Source organism: Pelobates fuscus, chromosome 10 (assembly GCF_036172605.1).
Source record: "Pelobates fuscus isolate aPelFus1 chromosome 10, aPelFus1.pri, whole genome shotgun sequence".
Lineage (NCBI taxonomy): Eukaryota > Metazoa > Chordata > Amphibia > Anura > Pelobatidae > Pelobates > Pelobates fuscus.
This window is the reverse complement of record NC_086326.1, coordinates 15,110,757-15,127,798: the sequence shown is the minus strand read 5'-3', so window position 1 is coordinate 15,127,798 and position 17,042 is coordinate 15,110,757. Positions and strand designations below refer to the sequence as shown.

At 39.0% G+C, this 17,042-nt stretch overlaps 1 protein-coding gene across 1 annotated transcript in view; it reads right to left on the bottom strand.

The window, feature by feature from the left end:
• Positions 1-203: 203 nt before the first annotated feature.
• The window catches only part of LOC134575815 (solute carrier family 2, facilitated glucose transporter member 9-like), a 44,874-nt gene continuing 28,035 nt past the window's right edge, over positions 204-17,042 (bottom strand). Inside the window, exons 10-13 of the mRNA XM_063435239.1 lie at positions 14,537-14,638; positions 9,832-9,907; positions 2,881-3,008; positions 204-698 (exon numbers count right to left, since the gene is read on the bottom strand). Of these exons, the coding sequence (XP_063291309.1) occupies positions 429-698; positions 2,881-3,008; positions 9,832-9,907; positions 14,537-14,638 (576 nt within the window). The 3' untranslated portion in view covers positions 204-428. The remainder of the gene's footprint in view (positions 699-2,880; positions 3,009-9,831; positions 9,908-14,536; positions 14,639-17,042) is intronic.

The window sequence follows — 17,042 nt, the reverse complement described above, 5'->3', positions numbered from 1 at the left end:
CTGATTTTGGGGCAGAACAAGCATGTACGTAACACTATGCACAATAAAAATAAAGAATTTAAAAAATAAATAAATATATAAATATAGATTTATACCATGAAATACAAAACGAGGAATTTTGTCAATATGTGGACAAGTTGTTATTTATTCTAAAGGAAGATATTCCAATAATTAAAGTATATATACACACATACATATTTTTTTTAGATCATTGATAACACAAAAGGTTTTGCCTGTTATTTTTTGGCCATTTGTCAACTTTAACCATATTCCTTTAAGTTCTTCTCACGCTACGTTCTAACGTAGGTCGACCACGCTCTTTTACCTAGTGGGTCTCATATTGGACTGAACAATCCTTAAAACTTGCAGTGACCCATTCACATTGACCCAATGGGCTTAACAATGACGGAGCCTTCATGGTTCTCTTCTTAAGAGATAGAGTCCATTGGTCCTTTCAAATTCTCTGGCAAAGAAACTTCAAGAGAACTGCTGTCCAACGCCCCATATCCGTTCATCTTTCTTAGCTTAACATCATCTACTGTGATTATCGGTGTAGATTTGGTGTTGGCAGTGGAAAACATCTGACTAATTTCCATAAATGTTTTATTCTTGGTTTCCGGAATGATAAAATAAACATAAGCTGCTACGAACACACACACCCCACAAAACACCATATAGCTGAAGGCTCCTGCAGACATCTGAAAGAAAAAAGAAGGTTTCATGCAGTTACCATAAAAAAAACACTGTGTAATCCGCAGAAATTGAATGGCTCAAGGTGGCCGTCAAAAATTCAACAAGTAAAAACAAAAATTGGACAAGAAAACCAAACGTTTCTCATCGAGGTTTACCATTTACGTAGTGAATGCAATTAGTTAATTAACACTTGCAGTATTTTTAGTAAATAGATCAATTTTATAATTAGAGAGACAGTATTGTAATCCTAGGTGTGCTGGATTGGTTAGGCACACCCTAAAGAAGCTAAAGAGGTCAAAAGGGGAATCCAAGATTCCCAGGCAGGCCCTGTGCTGCAAGGTTGCCAATAAGGCTGCCTGAGGTATATTGCGGCCTACCATTGGTGGTGAGGAAGAGGCAGACCTACTGTTTTACGCTTAGTATTCTCCCGCATGCGGAGCTTGTAATGGACCAGAACCACTCTTTCCAGATTGCTTTGTATGCATGTTCGTTTAAATGGACTCTTCCTATACCTTCGTAAATGCCAGCCATGTTTGTGCCAAGATGTGCAGCTCAGTGCCAGGTACCATGCATTACCCTGTAATGTTTGATATCTGATATACAGTCAATGGCTTTTTGTTTATATGATTATATCTCCTTGTCATTCCCTTTGGTATACAACCTCTTGTGGCATCACTGTGGTTTCAAGATATTGTTAACTGGTGCTTGAGTTGGAAGATAATTTTTGGACTTGTGATGTTACTGCTGCTGTGTGGGCAAGGTCCCTTTCTTCTATGTAACAGACTTTCTCTATCCACTGCACTGCGACTCCCTCCACACATCGTTTTAATAATTATTCATCTTCTATAAAACTAGGCCTCCCAGATATCCTGATTTCTCAAAGACATTTCTTGTTCTGGCATCCTGTCCTGGGCTAATAGCTGGTATCACCAGGGAACTGTCTCCAGCCAGCAAAGCAGATCACTAGACACGCTTTCACTTTGTAGAGGACCCTAGAAGCATGCAGAGAGTGCTTTAGCAGGGTGGTGAGTCAGCGCGGCTTGCATTAATGCCAGGCCGGCAGGCCCTTCTGAGGAAAAGTCTGCTCTCTTTCCAGGAGTACGCACTCATTCTGGGTGTTGCCAGTGAAGAAATTCCTACGTGCACACCAAAATGAAGTGTACTGTGCACGCCTAGGACTGTAACCCACACCGTCAACAGGGACACCACACTTCTTTACATGTTATTGTTCACTACACAAATATTGTGACATTTTAACTGACCTGGGTCCGTTGTCAATGTCACAGGAGAAACAGAACTTGTCATTTCTTGTTTTGCTGAACAAATGTATGCAATTATTCACATAGCTTGTGTGATAACACAGCAGTCCAAAACAAATGTACTTGGAACCAAACAGAATTTTCTGCACTTTTAATTTTTTTATACTGAAATTCGGTGGTATACTCAGAAGAGATATCCTCCAGAAGAGTCCCCGTGTGTTCATGTGACAAGCCATTAAATATACTAAAAGTGTAGACAAATACAATATGAAAAAACAAAACAAAAAACACAACGGCAGTCCTTCGGGAGACCCAAAATGCCCTCAATTGAAATGTCCTTTTCTTATAATAGTCCTGTAAAGTACATTTGGATTCAACAAGACTTTATCGGAGGGCATTTTGGGTCTCTCCGAGGACTGCTTGATCCTTTATGTATTTTATTTGTATATTTTTCAGGATGTCTGAAGTGCAATAAACTCTGTTTGGTTGCAAGGGAATGTCTGTGTTAATACTTACACGATCTGTATTTAGGGCCATTATTGTATAGAACTGTCACTGACACTGTGCTCACCAACACAGATTTAGACAGATTTGTGAACAATATTTGAGAGAAATAGGCCTTTTGTGTACATAGAAAAGTTCTTAGATCTTGGAGTTCAGCTCATGAAAAATGGGGGCAAAAACCAAAGAGCGGCATTTGTCATTTTGTTCAGTGTACATATGTAAACCTTTATTGTGGGAGGAAACCAAACCATAGCGCCCCCTCCACCCCCCACCCAGATACAGATATTGCTATAGACATGGGCATAATTGCATGGGGCTGCTAGGGCACACATTGACAGAATGTTATACTGCAAGCACTGTGTAAGTGAACACATGTAAAAACACTAATTCGATTTATTTCCATTTTTAAGATTTCACACATTACCTGAAGGAATGGGAAGACAAATCCTACAGTAAAATTTGATAACCAGTTCAGTGTCCCTCCCACAATGTAAGCTGCAGGACGATGAGACTGTTTAAAGAGTTCTCCAGTCATTATAAATGGAATCCCAGCTGGAAAATAAATGGATGTATATAGGTCCAAATTATAAACACACACAAATCATCAACTACTGATACATTGTAAAATCATTTGGATTTTTAAAGAAAAAATTATTTAGTTTTTTTTTCCCAACAAAAATATTAAGTGCACAAAACAGCACCATGCTATAGCAAAAAATACTTTTTTTATTGTTTTGATCTCTTTTGTAGATAGATGAACCTGTTCAGCTTTCTATGTGTTAAAAAACAAAACAAAAAAAACAACAAGTGCTAGATTTTAAATATACTGTAGTCAAGAGACATCAACAAGTCTGGGAGGTAAGTGGAGTCATTCATAAACAAAGGAAGAGATTGTGCTATTTAAACGATTACATTTGGTTTCCAGTTTAAAAAAAAAAAAAAAAAAAAAAAAGGAATAAAGATAAATTGAAAAAGAAAAACACAAAAAAACCCCCACAAAATACAAACACACACAAAAAGCAAAATTGTGAAAAGGTATTTGGTTTTTGAAATCTCAACAAATTTAACAGTTAACAGACATTAGAAAACTAAAAGGGGCATTCTTGGCATGAACAAAACATTATGGCATTCGACATGTTTTGCAATAATGTCCATTATACAATGTATAGTTTTAGCAAAAAACAAAACAAAAAAAATATATATGTTTGAAGACATTTTTAGAATGTGGTTTATGGAAGCAAACTCGTGGTACGAAATTCTGGTAATCTACAAACATCGCTCATTCAGTAATAACATTCTTCTAACAATCACTATATTCATGACCAACAAAATGCTAACTGAATTGAGCCAAATAACTTCGCTCAAAAAGAATTACAAGAGAACAACCACCTACAAGAAAAATAATAAAAATAAAAAATAAAATAATAAAAATGGACACTGCTTGGGTAAAAGTAGGATTGAGATAAGGATTAATGTTATGGATATCTTTATAAGTTTACGTTGTCGCTAGAATTACTGTGTTTGGTTTATGGGTACCAGGCGTTATATTTTATGATAATGCATGAAGTGCATTAAAAAAAAAAAAAGATAAATGTATTTCACCTGGGAGTGTCCCTATAATGTTAATTAGGGTATAATGAAAATCATTGTCCCTTTAATAAAAGAGTTCGATGAAGACCTCAACATATCTTTACTGTGTGTACACATGTGATCTGGGGAGAAAATGGTCACAAGATTTCCTTGAGACAATCAAATAAGATCAGATCTTTGTGGGTCTTCTCCCTTCAGGGCTTAAGACTTGTAAAAACTCCTATAGACAGTGACGGAGTCCAATTATATTTATTACAAAATCAAATGGTCTTCCCTCCTTTACAGAGAATGACATGTGAAGGGTTCAGTGCCACTACTGAGAGGGTAGTGGATGCATGGAATAGCCTTCCAGCTGAAGTGGTAGAGGTTAACACAGTAAAGGAGTTTAAGCATGCGTGGGATAGGCATAAGGCTATCCTAACTATAAGATAAGGCCAGGGACTAATGAAAGTATTTAGAAAATTGGGCAGATTAGATGGGCCGAATGGTTCTTATCTGCCGTCACATTCTATGTTACTATCTCTCATTGGGTACCCACAGTTCCGCGGGTGTGCCATGCTTGTTTCCACAGTACAGTACAGATATGTTTAAACTTTGACATTTATATTATCATTTCAGGATTTATAAAAATAATGTAATGTAATATAAAAAATAATGTAATATAAAATAATCAGCTTTGTAATCCTGAAAGCAGTCTCCAAAAAACATCAGCCAGGTTGCTATTCCACATGTCCTAACAAATCACTTAAAGGATCACTATAGGGTCAGGAATACATGTTTGTGTTAAACCCACCATTTAGGTGGCTTGCACCCACTTAGCTCCCCTATAAAAGTTTAAAACTCACCTGATTTCCAGTGTCTGCCGGTGCTGGCTCCGCCCCCTTTGTGACATAAAAATTGAATCAATGCATCTCTATGAGGAAAATTCAGCGTCCCCATGCAGAGAGTGGGGACGCTGAACATCAGGGCTGCTAACTGTGCAGCACTGAGCCAGGAAGCCCCTCCAGTGACCATCTAAGGAGTGGCCACCTGGAGGTGTCTCTAGGGACAATGTAAACACGGTCTTTTCTGAAAATGCAGTGTTTACACGAAAATGCCTGAATAGAGCTATTATACTCACCAGAACAACTATATTAAGCTGTAGGTCTGGTGACTATAGTGTCTCTTTAATGTTCGTTAATATATTTCATATTTACCCAGACTAACGATCCACGTTACAGCTACATACAACATTATACAACGTCTTGATATTCTGTTTATTCAGTCTAACTTTCTTTCACATTATGGGAATTAAGTCTTTTCAGATTTTACTTGGATAGTTCTTCAAAGAACGCATTAACACATCAAAATATTCAGGATCTAGATTGTAATGTTTATGGTTGGACAACTTTGCCAGCCAAGGGTAAAAATCTGTCACCTGATCTTCAATAGAGGAAGAACGAGACACAAAGCAACCACTAAAAAAATTCCCGATACAAGTGACAAAATAAGAGGTGAACGTCAAACCAAGCAGAGGACCAACGTTTAAACCAAAGATTTAGCAGCACCCTGAACATGGTCTTCAAATTACCATCTATACCGACGGGTAAACAAAACGGCAAGTAGGCCGCAGCCCTATATACACCAGACAGAACACACCTCAAAGCTAAGTTGTACCTATACCCCAATACAATTATCACGTCTTGACAACTGAAATACAGAGAAACGCTGAACAATCCAGTAAAAATCTGTATTGTTCTATTGAGCCGGTTCATCTGCTTGAAAATTATGCAAATGGTGGACTTTCCTCAGGTAAAATACACTTATGGCCACTTTGTGAATTCAAAACAATGAGTATCCATCGATTGACCATATAGCACAGTATTGGTGAACTAACCCAATAAACACTACTATTAGTGGAAACAAGAGGGGGGTGAGCAAAGGAGAGGGAACTGATATCAAAGAATGAGAGCTATTTAAAGGTGGACACAATATGGAGGGATAGTTAACCCTTGTATAATAGGGAAGCAAAGAGGTGGCAGATGGAAATGGTGAAATGAGGAATGAAAAGGAGGTTAAAAAGAACGACTTTATCAACTATATTTTACATTTACGAGTTTCCACGTGCACTATTTGGAAATTAGTCCAGCAGTTCATACATGTTATAATTATATAAAATAGAGGTAAATATTGTTAAAGGGAAAAAGGGAAATGCTTCATTGATACTAGTAAATGCAAAAATAAATCTAAATAAACAGTATGAATTATATTAAACATAATCCAAGCATGATTAACATTAGATCTGCTCAAAGTCTCAGAAAGATGTAGAACTATTAATTATTTTTAATACACCCTCCCTTCCCCCCCAATGAGGAGTACATTCAATAGCTTCCTGTGACATCATGAAACTCAAGTTCTGTTCTTTTTTTTTTCTACTTTTTCCCCAAAAAATCCTGCAAACTCGGTTGTGGATAAATTAAAAGATTAATACATTTTTTCATATAGTGCAGAAAAGGGAAAGGTCAGAGAAACAAACAAAATATTTGGGGGATAACTCTTTGTCTGTTACTGCTGTGATAAAGCATCATCGGACATGCCAAGTGGCACTGAGCGCCTATTTAGTGTCCGAGAAATGAGAGGTTCGTGGCTCTGTATGGCACAAGATAGAATATACTTAAAAAGTGCATGACGCTATTTTGTTTAAAAATTCCAAATGTGTTTAATTGATTTTCTTTTGAGAAACAGGAGTTATTAAAGAAACAAAAAACAAAAAAAAAGCTAAAGTTTTTGTAGCGCTTTAAGACAGAGAAGAATGAAGATCACACAAGGCCTTAGACAAGTTACCATTTTGGGGGCTTCTGTACTCTTAGCATTGTGATGACAATTCGGAAGTTAACGAGGCTACCTTAGGTGACATTATGGTTAATCTGGCTATGTGTTATAAGTCACTGTGCTTGGGTGCGTGTTTTGGGTGATCATACGCATTGCCGGCAATCTGAAGACTCTCTGTGATATAAAGTATCCTTATATCAGTCTGCTCTTGTTGCTACCAGAAGAGGGCAGACACCTTCAACATTTAGCTGAGCGGCTTAAAGGAAAGCAGGAACGGTCACAGAATCTCATGTTAGAAGATCTCTGCAAAGCTGGAGAAATGTTTGTTAAAAAGCCAATCGAGAACTGCAACTATGTACTCCAGTCACCATGATAGAATTATTATAACTTCTCCAAGACCTTTTTAACACGTTTCCTATGTTCTTCATAGATCTTTGCTAAACAGGTCATTCTTTCACGGTATTTGCCACATCTGCTGGAAGTCCATTCGACGTATCTATGACTTTTTTTCAGTACTGGCAATACCGCTATATTCTCCTCTTTTCAGATTCAGGTCACGTGTCTTATGTTGTAGTTACCCTCTTCGTTCATATAGTGTGTATGGATTTTTGCATTTAATAGAACTTTTTTGTGTGTGGTTATTATTAGAGAAAGTCTTCCTCTAGGGTAGGTTTGGACCCTACAAGAGACCTGGTTATGGTGTAAGGATGGAGCAGAGTTTCTTAAGGGCTTCTGTAAACTTCCTCTTTGAGGGAGATTTCTCAAAATGTTCTTTTCTAGCAATTGGTGAAAAAATGGAAAAGGTGAGGAGTCACCAACGGATAGTGCGCGTCGAGTCTACTGGTTTCCATGGTGATTGCCTACATCTAGTACGAAAGAACATCTTTTGGAGCAGAAAACTTTAAAAAAATAAACTCCCTCCCCCCGTTTTTGTTTTGTGTTTCCCATACTGTGCAAACAGTATACACAGTCAGCGAGGCAGTTAATTCAGTTCTATCACTGACTGTACGTTTGTCTATTCTGACACAATTTTACGTAGTTTGTGTTGTTTACGGAAGCAGTAAAACTGGGATTGTATTGTCACGGTAGATAAGAATGATACACAAAAGCAAAAAGATTGAAACCTCAAAAGAAGAAGAAAAAAAATAAAATCACTCTACGAGTGTCTTGGAGTGTATACAGTGTGTAGTCACAACACAACTCAACACAATAAGTGGCCGTGTACCATCATGCAGACACGCACCAAAAGGTATAGAATTGACTCTGCTCTTTGTGCATGTATGGTGCAAATTTTGCTGCAAAACAGGCAAAGGAGCTGGGCCACTGCCATTCTAAGTTGGAGATATGGATAATCCAGTAGGTGCCAATTCAAGGGTCAAACTCAACCAAAATCAGGGCACTTGGCATGTATGAATGGCATTTTATCAATTTTATATCAGTAGAATCTAGTAGATTCTATCTACAGAGGTAGATATTGCAAATATTCCTGCTCCCCAAAAAAAAAAAAAAACACAAAAAAAACCAAACACTAAATGTTTGATAAAAATAAATTTTCGCCACCAACCTGCGAAAAAGATAAAATGTACTTTGCAGAGAAGGTAGTTAGTCAGCCACCTCTTCCATTTCCAAATCTACCCAATGTGGCAACTTCAAAAAAATAAATATTTTTAGTGTAAAACTTTACCTACAAAAGATCGAATGATGCAAACCCGGTGATATGTTATCATTATTTACCCAGAGTAGAGACAGAAAACGTGTATGTGAAACAAAAGTCTATATTTGCAATTATATTAAAAAAAAACATAAAAAATACACTAGATTTGCAAGCAGTGGAATTTAACGGAATTGAAGCAGAATTTTCCACCCAAATTAAAAACCATAAAAAAAAAAAATAAAATAAAAAAACTTGCATTTTCACTCTTAATTTAACACCACACATTTTAATCACCTCCTCACTTAAAGGCCCAGCAGCCTGGGGTTAGGAAAGGGATTCAATTTCAGTACTAAGTGTCTTATTTTAATACATTCATCCGCTGCTAGTCAGCGATCCATTTGTAGACCCCAATGATAGTAAATGGGTTAAGAGAACATTTTTCATTCTCAGTCTATTGTTGATAAAATGAATGTAATCGTTTTCAGTAGACGTTTTTGACTGTAGTTCATTATTTCCACATCACGCCATACACGGGACTCTTAATATAGAAAAATTCATGCAGAACAGAAAAAAAAGGATATATATACGAAATGGTACTCACAGCTCACGCAGATTTTTTTTTTTTATCTTAATCCTTGTTGCTTTAAAAGTCATATTCATCATTGTTTATGAACAATGAGCCATAAAAATCCTAATTAAAGATGTAATTACACTGAATAAATTCTCAGCTGAAAATGAATTATAGATTTGTTAGAGGCACTGCTAATATATCAATGGGATAAACCACCCCAGTCTCCATCCATCATTTTAAGATAGACTTGGCAAAGCTACTGCCCTCGCTTTAACTCTTTCATTAGCAGTGGAAGAGAACACTTTATGTATTTCAGGTGAAAATACACAGAACGACATGTTAACTAAAGTCCATTAGACCTATGGTATAGTCTCTAAAACTAATTGGGTTTGTCATAAAGAGCATTAGTGAGGCTGGCAGGAACCTTCTCAGTAAAATTCTTCTTCCTGATTGGCTGTCATCTAGAACCTGGACATTCTAGAACCTGGACATTCTTGAACACAGCCTTCTTTAAATGTTTGCTATATGCAAGAAGAGTGTAGATACGGCAAGAACGATAGGTGGGTATGGGATGTAGGTCTGAATCCATAACAAACAGATAGCACTTCATCCAATCAGAGCACAATACAAAATATTCCACTTCAGATTATCCTGAGGTTTAGTGTAAAAACGATCAAGACTTGAACCCAAAACTTGGGAGTACAGACACACAGATCCTGGAATTAAAAGGGTTAGATATGAGGGCTCACCTGGTCCAATGCAGAAGCCTGCAATTATTCCAATCACGCATGCCACACTAACATAGCGCATCCAGGCAATCCGCGCCTGCACAGTATTTAAATTTAAAAAAAAAAAAGAGTAAACAGAATCTGTATTATGAAATAATATCACTTAGTGCTAAAAACAAACAGAGCACAACACACAGAACATAGAACAGAAAATGAAAATTACAATAAATGCAATAAAAAGACACAAATCACCTTCAAACACCCAGTGATGCAAGAGATTGGCAGAAAGGGTAATTCTAAAAGTGTAAATTGTTGGAAATGTAAAGTAAATGTAGGCCAAAATAGTCCAAATGTAAAAATTGTCCCAGTCAGCTATGATTTAAAGTGTCTGTCACCTCAAACATACCTTCCTACTCGTTTTCCCTTCCTCTTTCGGAATTGGTTCTAATTTTATTCATTTTAAAACAAAAGACAAAGTAATGACTACTTTGTCTTGTGTATTTTTCATGCGCTTGATAAATCTTGATAAAGGTGCAGCTTGTAAGGGACATTTTAGGCACCCAGACCACTTCAGCTAATTTAAGCGGTCTGGGTGCTGTGACCCTTTTGCACATAGTGCTGCAATGTTAAACATTGTAGTTCCAAAGAATGTTTACGTTGCAGCTCTAAGTCTGCCCTTTGTGGCTGTCTACCATAAGGTCTACCAGACAGCCACTAGAGGGCTTCCAGAATCCTAACCAACCTTTTGTCGGTTATCTGATGCCGGACGTCTTCACGGACCTCCAGCGTCAGATTTTCCCCATAGGAAAGCAATGAATAATGCTTTTCTATGGGGAGTTCTAACGTGCACGCAGCCATTGCCGCGCATGCGCATTAGGTCTCCCCCTCCGGCTGACGTTGACGGGGGAGGAGCGTGGGCGGAGCCTGACCCAGCGCCGAGGGACATCGGTGCTGGATTCATGTAAGTATCTGAAGGGGGTTTATCCCCTTCAGCAATATGGTATGGGGGGCGGGGAGGGGGCACTACAGGAGCCTATAGTTGCAGGAAAACGGGTTTGTTCTCCTGGTACTGGAGAATCCCTTTAAGGCATAAGGCAAGCGTCAGATTTTCCCCATAGGAAAGCAATGAATAATGCTTTTCTATGAGGAGTTCTAACGTGCACGCAGCCATTGCCGCGCATGCGCATTAGGTCTCCCCCTCCGGCTGACGTTGACGGGGGAGGAGCGTGGGCGGAGCCTGACCCAACGCCGAGGGACATCGGTGCTGGATTCATGTAAGTATCTGAAGGGGGTTTATCCCCTTCAGCAATATGGTATGGGGGGCGGGGAGGGGGCACTACAGGAGCCTATAGTTCCAGGAAAACGGGTTTGTTCTCCTGGTACTGGAGAATCCCTTTAAGGCATAAGGCAAGCTCTGCTTCCTTTGTTAAGATAGTGGAGCTTTTTATTTGACTTAAAATTTGAAATTAACTTTAAATTCCTAACAATTAACACTTTAGTGAAAAACCCCAACATATTTCTAAGTGAAATCAGTAGCGCAGGGGGGTATAAATACTGGACTTTTAGGACCCTTAGTGTCCTTTAGCAAAGGATCATGGGAGTTTTATTACAGTAGGTTTTAGGCTGCCAAGAGATTGTAGAAATTAGAGTCCTATAACAGCCAGATATCAATTATTAGCAATGTTACAGGTTTTTTTTTATACCAATAATGGAGTATACAAATAACTTTTTTGGAACAGGTGACCGACGATGGTTAGAAAGGAATCTAATTAGGCGTCAGTTTCTTGTGTTCAGAACAATATTTTACTTGCAGACAAATATTTTGTTTTTTTTGCAGACAAATGATCTATGAGTATATGTGCCGTAACAAGGCAGAGTAATCAGCCTCCGCATAACAATTCTTGTGAAATATGGTCATCATTGCAATATCCTCTCCTTGGTTTAATAAATATTAAAATGAACATACATCATAAGGAATGCAGCAATCTCATACAAGACCTCTTATATTAAACCACTCAGAGTGGAGGTATTTGCACCTTACAACCCCCCATGTGGATGCAGGTTTTGGAACATTGCACAAGCCCGAGGAGGATTAGGATATTATAGAATCCATGCACTAGCCCAAGGAGGATTAGGATATTATAGACTCCATCCACTAGCCCGAGGAGGATTAGGATATTATAGACTCCATCCACTAGCCCGAGGAGGATTAGGATATTATAGAATCCATCCACTACCCCGAGGAGGATTAGGATATTATAGAATCCATCCACTACCCCGAGGAGGATTAGGATATTATAGAATCCATCCACTAGCCCAAGGAGGATTGGAGTATTATAGAACCCATCCACTAACCCGAGGAGGATTAGGATATTATAGAATCCATCCACTAGCCCGAGGAGGATTAGTATATTATAGAACCCATCCACTAGCCTGAGGAGGATTAGCATATTATAGAATCCATCCACTAACCCGAGGAGGATTAGGATATTATAGAATCCATCCACTACCAGGAGGAGGATTAGGATATTATAGAATCCATCCACTAGCCGGAGGAGGATTAAGATATTATAGAATCCATCCACTACCAAGAGGAGGATTAGGATATTATAGAATCCATCCACTAGCCTGAGGAGGATTAGGATATTATAGAACCCATCCACTAGCCTGAGGAGGATTAGGATATTATAGACTCCATCCACTAGCCGGAGGAGGATTAGGATATTATAGACTCCATCCGGTAGCCCGAGGAGGATTAGGATATTATAGAATCCATCCACTAGCCTGAGGAGGATTAGGATATTATAGAATCCATCAACTAGCCGGAGGAGGATTAGGATATTATAGAACCCATCAACTAGCCCGAGGAGGATTAAGATATTATAGAATCCATCAACTAGCCGGAGGAGGATTAGGATATTATAGACTCCATCCACTAGCCCGAGGAGGATTAAGATATTATAGAATCCATCCAATAGCCGGAGGACGATTAGGATATTATAGAATCCATCCACTAGCCGGAGGAGGATTAGGATATTATAGAATCCATCCACTAGCCTGAGGAGGATTAGGATATTATAGAATCCATCCACTAGCCGGAGGAGGATTAGGATATTATAGAATCCATCCACTAGCCTGAGGAGGATTAGGATATTATAGACTCCATCCACTAGCCGGAGGAGGATTAGGATATTATAGAACCCATCCACTAGCCTGAGGAGGATTAGGATATTATAGACTCCATCCACTAGCCCGAGGAGGATTAGGATATTATAGACTCCATCCACTAGCCCGAGGAGGATTAAGATATTATAGAATCCATCCAATAGCCGGAGGAGGATTAGGATATTATAGAATCCATCCACTAGCCCGAGGAGGATTAGGATATTATAGAATCCATCCACTACCCGGAGGAGGATTAGGATATTATAGACTCCATCAACTAGCCCGAGGAGGATTAGGATATTATAGAATCCATCCACTAGCCGGAGGAGGATTAGGATATTATAGACTCCATCCACTAGCCCGAGGAGGATTAGGATATTATAGACTCCATCCACTAGCCTGAGGAGGATTAGGATATTATAGAATCCATCCACTACCCGGAGGAGGATTAGGATATTATAGACTCCATCAACTAGCCCGAGGAGGATTAAGATATTATAGAATCCATCCAATAGCCGGAGGAGGGTTAGGATATTATAGACTTCATCCACTAGCCTGGGGAGGATTAGGATACTATAGACTCCATCCACTAGCCCGAGGAGGATTAGGATATTATAGACTCCATCCACTAGCCCGAGGAGGATTAGGATATTATAGACTCCATCCACTAGCCCGAGGAGGATTAGGATATTATAGACTCCATCCACTACCCGGAGGAGGATTAGGATATTATAGAATCCATCCACTAGCCCGAGGAGGATTAGGATATTATAGAATCCATCCACTAGCCCGAGGAGGATTAGGATATTATAGACTCCATCCACTAGCCAGAGGAGGATTAGGATATTATAGAATCCATCCACTAGCCTGAGGAGGATTAGGATATTATAGAATCCATCCACTAGCCCGAGGAGGATTAGGATATTATAGAATCCATCCACTAGCCGGAGGAGGATTAGGATATTATAGAATCCATCCACTAGCCCGAGGAGGATTAGGATATTATAGACTCCATCCACTAGCCTGAGGAGGATTAGGATATTATAGAATCCATCCACTAGCCCGAGGAGGATTAGGATATTATAGAATCCATCCACTAGCCTGAGGAGGATTAGGATATTATAGAATCCATCCACTAGCCTGAGGAGGATTAGGATATTATAGACTCCATCCAATAGCCGGAGGAGGATTAGGATATTATAGAATCCATCCACTAGCCTGAGGAGGATTAGGATATTATAGACTCCATCCACTAGCCTGAGGAGGATTAGGATATTATAGACTCCATCCACTAGCCTGAGGAGGATTAGGATATTATAGAATCCATCCACTCGCCCGAGGAGGATTAGGATATTATAGAATCCATCCACTAGCCTGAGGAGGATTAGGATATTATAGAATCCATCCACTAGCCTGAGGAGGATTGGGATATTATAGACTCCATCCACTAGCCTGAGGAGGATTAGGATATTATAGACTCCATCCACTAGCCTGAGGAGGATTAGGATATTATAGAATTCTTGGTAAAAGAGCAGAAAACTGATGGGGAAACTCATCATACCTGAAACACCAGCGCCAACGTTATCCCAGCGCAGCAGAAACCCATGAAACTAAATCCACCAATTACAAGAGGCCGTCTGCCCAGCTTCTCAACTGTAAAACACTGCAAAGAGAAGAAGGCAAAACTATAGATCATACACTTATACAGAATATGAAGACCCCCAAAGATCCCAATAAAACATAGTGACCGTAGTAATTATTATTTCAATCAGATTAAACCAGATTAATAGACAGAAAACATGAGTGAGAGAGCGAGAGAGAGCAAACGATAAGAATGTGGTAATATGCGTAGATCATATAGAGCTCCTATTGGTCAAATGTATCAATTTACACAGGGTACAATATATGTTAAACAGAACGTGGTGATGTCATTACTTCAAATAACCACGGAAAAATTATCTGCTACTACAAAAATAAAACCTGACATTTTTAAAATGAAAATCAGTGGGTAAGAGGATGCGTGAAACTCGGATAGCATGTCCATTTTCTCATTGCAAAACTCAATAAAAAGAAAGAAAACTCCCCTCTGGAATATTAGAGTGAGTCGAAAGAAGGAGGAAAAATAAATAAATAAATAAATAAAAAGCTTTGAGCAAATCCAGCAGAAAATATTGACAGCAGAACAAATGCTTGTAATTTTATATCCAATTTCATGGTGTCCATCGGGTGCCGTTTCAGTCTCCACTCAGGACCAATCAGACTTACAGAGCTATGAGTCTGCCTGAGTGAATATGAGGCTCTCACTGCAAAAGCATCCCTTTCCCACCTCTTCAAGCAATTTTATTAGTGCTCAACAGGAGATGGCAAGAGCAGACGACCGTTTAGTGGGTCCGAATACGGCTAAATAAAGAGGGGAAATTGAGAAAGATAGAAAGGGGTAAATAAGTGTTAACGGGAGGGAGCTTTGAAATTCACTTCTGCAGTGCGTTATGTTTATTAAAGGAAGGACGTGCTGTGAAATTTAGCTCCTGGGATCCAATGGCTCACATTAGTCTCTCTAATTGTCAAAAATCTAATTTGGTGTTATGTAGCTCAGGCCAGCCCTGGGTTAAAAATATGGAATGCACGCTTTGTTATAAATCTGTACTCCACCGAGGTAACTCTCAGCTAAGCAGAGTATAAATGGTGTTAGGAGTAAGAGATAGCAGAGGTGCGGGTGGTTTGGGGGTGGGGGAGGGGGGGCACAGGGGAAGAGAGCAAAAAGGGACAAGGTGCCATGGTACTATAGCAACTTTATTTTTATTAAGTTGTTATGGTGCTCTGACAATCCCTTTAAGGTCAAAGTGGCCAAACGGGAACATGACCTGAAATGGATCATTTTTCCAGGTGAACGTTTTTGTTAAATTTGAAATTCACTTTCAATTTACTTTGAAATCCTGACAATTCTCACTTAAATAACCCTTTGTTGCAGCAAAATAACAACTAAACATTTAAGTGGAATATATAAATTGTTTTAGGTCTATGAAGTCTCAAAATACTTTATTTTAACAAATTCCTAAAACTACGAATGGGACCGGGAGATGGTCTACAAACCTGGTGGGACTGGGAGTGTTGTGTGAAAATTGTTACATTGTGAAAGTGATCTGAAATGTAAGCCTTTGGTGACTTTTGCCATTACTGGACACAATATAATAAAATAAATCTGAACAAGTTTGGGCCTCGTGGGCGTCCTGAATGTCTGTTGTGGTTATTTCTTTTCTCTCTCAGAGTACAATTTAATGCTCTGGGTTCGCTTGACCATTGGAAGAAAAGGTGGGAGAGATTGTTAGTATACAGGGATTCATTCACTAAACATCGATTTGCTATAACGTTACACAAATGTGCCTATTAAAAAAAAACTTCAACTCCGCTTTAATCAAAGCTGACTTCCTTTTACAATTCATATATTTTAGTTTAGTACAATTTTGTTCTGTTAATAAACACTACAGTGGGACAGCTCTGCCTTGGGACTCCTGTACCCCAAGTTTGGGGTCCTGGTTTTAGGGATTCCAGAGACAAGTCCCCAATAAAAACACAGTTAGAGAGTAACTTTACAGAGACACTGCATAAACTGAGCGCGCATGCATGCCGGGCTGAAATGTAAAAAATTTTTATCAGAAAGATCAAGGCATGATGGCATCCCCACCCCATAATCATACTCTGCCAATGTTGGGTTGTGTGTTTAACAGATTTTTAAGGTTGCGCATTGTAATACATTCAGGCACATGCACCACCCCTGCATTTGAGATCTACGGAGGTTTTTAGACTAATTTGCTTCGAGACCGTCACAAAGTAGGATGCAAGATAAAAAAGTCTTGACCAAAAGTTGGGTAGGGTGGCCTGAAAATATGAATTGCTGCTCCTAGATTTAATATCAGAGAGTAGAAAGTAGGATAGTCCTGCGATAGACCAACCCAGGCAACCCAGGTAAAACACAGAGAACAGAAAGGAAATCGTCGCTTAAAGACAGCTTTGCTCTACAATTTGCCTCCAGCTTGACACATTGCACGGCAATTTAGCTGCACAGT